The 2,500-nt window shown below is 34.2% G+C and overlaps 1 protein-coding gene across 1 annotated transcript in view; it reads left to right on the forward strand.

The window, feature by feature from the left end:
• Window positions 1-2,123, forward strand: part of LOC122264292 (uncharacterized) — a 3,626-nt gene extending 1,503 nt beyond the window's left edge. The window contains exon 2 of the mRNA XM_043033117.2: window positions 1,531-2,123. Coding sequence (XP_042889051.2) covers window positions 1,531-1,678 — 148 coding nt within the window. The 3' untranslated portion in view covers window positions 1,679-2,123. The remainder of the gene's footprint in view (window positions 1-1,530) is intronic.
• Window positions 2,124-2,500: the final 377 nt, after the last annotated feature.

Below are 2,500 nucleotides of genomic sequence, written 5' to 3' on the forward strand. Positions count from 1 at the left end.
ACTTGAAAGGGTTAGAGTTAAATGGCATAACATATGTTAAATATTTAATGTCCAGGACAACTTTGTAAATATCACCATATAAATATGTGACGGATACCGAACGACAGTCTCTCTCTCTCTCTCTCTCGCTCTCTCTCTCTCTCTCTCTCTCTCTCTCTCTCTCTCTCTCTCTCTCTCTCTCTCTCTCTCTCTCTCTCTCTCTCTCTCTCCTTTACATTCACCCCCCTCTCCCTCCCTTCTCCATCTCCTTCCCTTTTCTGTTCCTCTTGCTCCTCCTACTCTACCTTTTTTTCCTCTACCTTCCTCGCCCTCCTCCCCCCTCATCGTCACTATCATCATCAACAGTAATAATAACTTTATTATCATTATTATTATTATTGTCAATACAAAAGCCGCGGACAGATTTCCGTTGAGAACATCGAAAAAATGACATTAAAAATACAAATAGGGGAACTCGTGCATGCAACAGAGCAAATTATGACCGCGTGTGTGTAAAGAAGCAATGTTACAAAGTTGTGTTTTTATTACTAATAAAAGAACATGGAATTCCCAAATCATATACAGTGCGATTGGTTTGACCGCCATAAAATATTCTTTTTTATTTTGAAATAAAATGGAAACTGGAGTTGCTGTTTTTTCTCCCCCCCCTTTTTTTTCCTTTTTGGGAAATCATATAAATTAAACAGATGGCGGCAAAAGTTTATATGGCGTGTTCAATTCCATTTTGGCGAATTAAAACTTTTTCTCTTATCCACGGCCTTGTGAAGCCAGCGTGGAATTTGATATCATACCTTTTTATTAATTTATTTACTTTACATTTCCTTTTTGTAACTGTTAATCCTACCATAAATTAACTGGGACATATTTCATTTTTTTATTTCATTATTTCTTTATCTTCGTCAAGCCATTAATCCTACTTTGAATAAATTGGTCGAACAAAATTCATATAAAAAAATTATTCGATTCTGTCTCTTAGTTCACGTACGTCATTCACCTATCCTCTTCACCCTATTTCACTTAAAGTTGAGTGATCATTTGTATATAGATATATCCATTCATGAATTTCCCTCAAGACTCATAGCCCTATAAGAGACCTCTAAAGAGATATCTAAAAATGGTAAAAAGTGTTTTTGCTTTTTTGCTTTTTATCCTATTAAGCCAAAGTTAAAATATTTAACCTGGGTAGCCCTATTCAAAAATGGAAAAAAAAGAAGTTATTGTAACCTTAATTGGATATACCTATTTTATTCAATAACTCTCTCCCTAAAGATGAAAAAAAACACTTTCTTAATTAAGAAAAAAATGCATATCATTATGATCATAAAATACCCGCGATCCCTAAGGAGAAAAAAATATTTGTACTTTTTTAAACACCTCCCCTCCCATCCCCCCCCCCAAAAAAAAAAAATAATAAGATACTCTCTCATTAAACCTATAAAGAAAAAAAAAACTTTCTTTTTCGTTTTCCTTTTTATCTTTTTCCTTTTTTTTCTTATTCCTTTTTTTTCTTATTTCTACCGTTCTTTTTAGGCACCGGAGACTTGTGTTGTCCAAGGACGAGATCAGCGTCTGTGCCCCTTCCCTGCTGAAGAAGTACCACGACCCAAGCACCCGAGACCACCCGACAGCCCCAGCCTCTGAATCCGAGGACGACCAGGAGGCAACCGATAGTACGTAATTATGAAGGAGATCGGGAAATCGTCGGCGAAGGCAAGGTTATTAAAGAGGAAGTGGGATTTGAGCTGTGGTCGGTCGAAGAATTGTTGTTGTAATGGGCTAGTGTATCTGGTGGGTGGTGGTAGATCAACGTTGTTTGTTTATGTTCAGTTTCTCTCTCTCTCTCTCTCTCTCTCTCTCTCTCTCTTTCTCTCTTTTCTGTTTTGTTAATTATCAGGAGGTTTGTATCTGTTTCTCAAGGAAGGCGTTTTCTTGTTTTGCATTTCCACTTTAGTTAATGAAGAAAATTGTGGTTTATTTTCATTTCCATGGCTCTATTTCTGGAAAAGTAAATTCTCAGATTATTTTCACCATTATATCACTTACGGCCCTTATTTCATAACGATATATATATTTATTTATATGTATATATTTATATAGTTTTTCAATAAAGAATTTGATGTTGATTTAGTTTGTTGCTGAATCCTTTTAAGTAACTTTTTCTTTGAACTTTTGACTGGAAGGAAATCATCTCTCCACAGTGATTATGTAGATGATATTTTTCATTATTAATCATTATTTAATACAACTTTTTTATCTTTATGTCAATCGGAGATAAATTTTCCATTACGTTCTACAATCACCATGCAAACCTCGCCATGCATTGTGGATTCCTACCACAAGGCACCGCTCTGTATACATACATACATTAAAAAAAAAAAAAAAAAAAAAAAAAAAAAAAAATATATATATATATATATATATATATATATATATATATATATATATATATATATAGCAGGTGTTACCGTGGGTTCACTAGTTCACCGTTCGCTCTGTAATT

Source organism: Penaeus japonicus, unplaced genomic scaffold, assembly GCF_977035675.1.
Source record: "Penaeus japonicus unplaced genomic scaffold, GWHDUDI00000001_assembly GWHDUDI00000036, whole genome shotgun sequence".
Classification (NCBI taxonomy): Eukaryota; Metazoa; Arthropoda; class Malacostraca; order Decapoda; family Penaeidae; genus Penaeus; species Penaeus japonicus.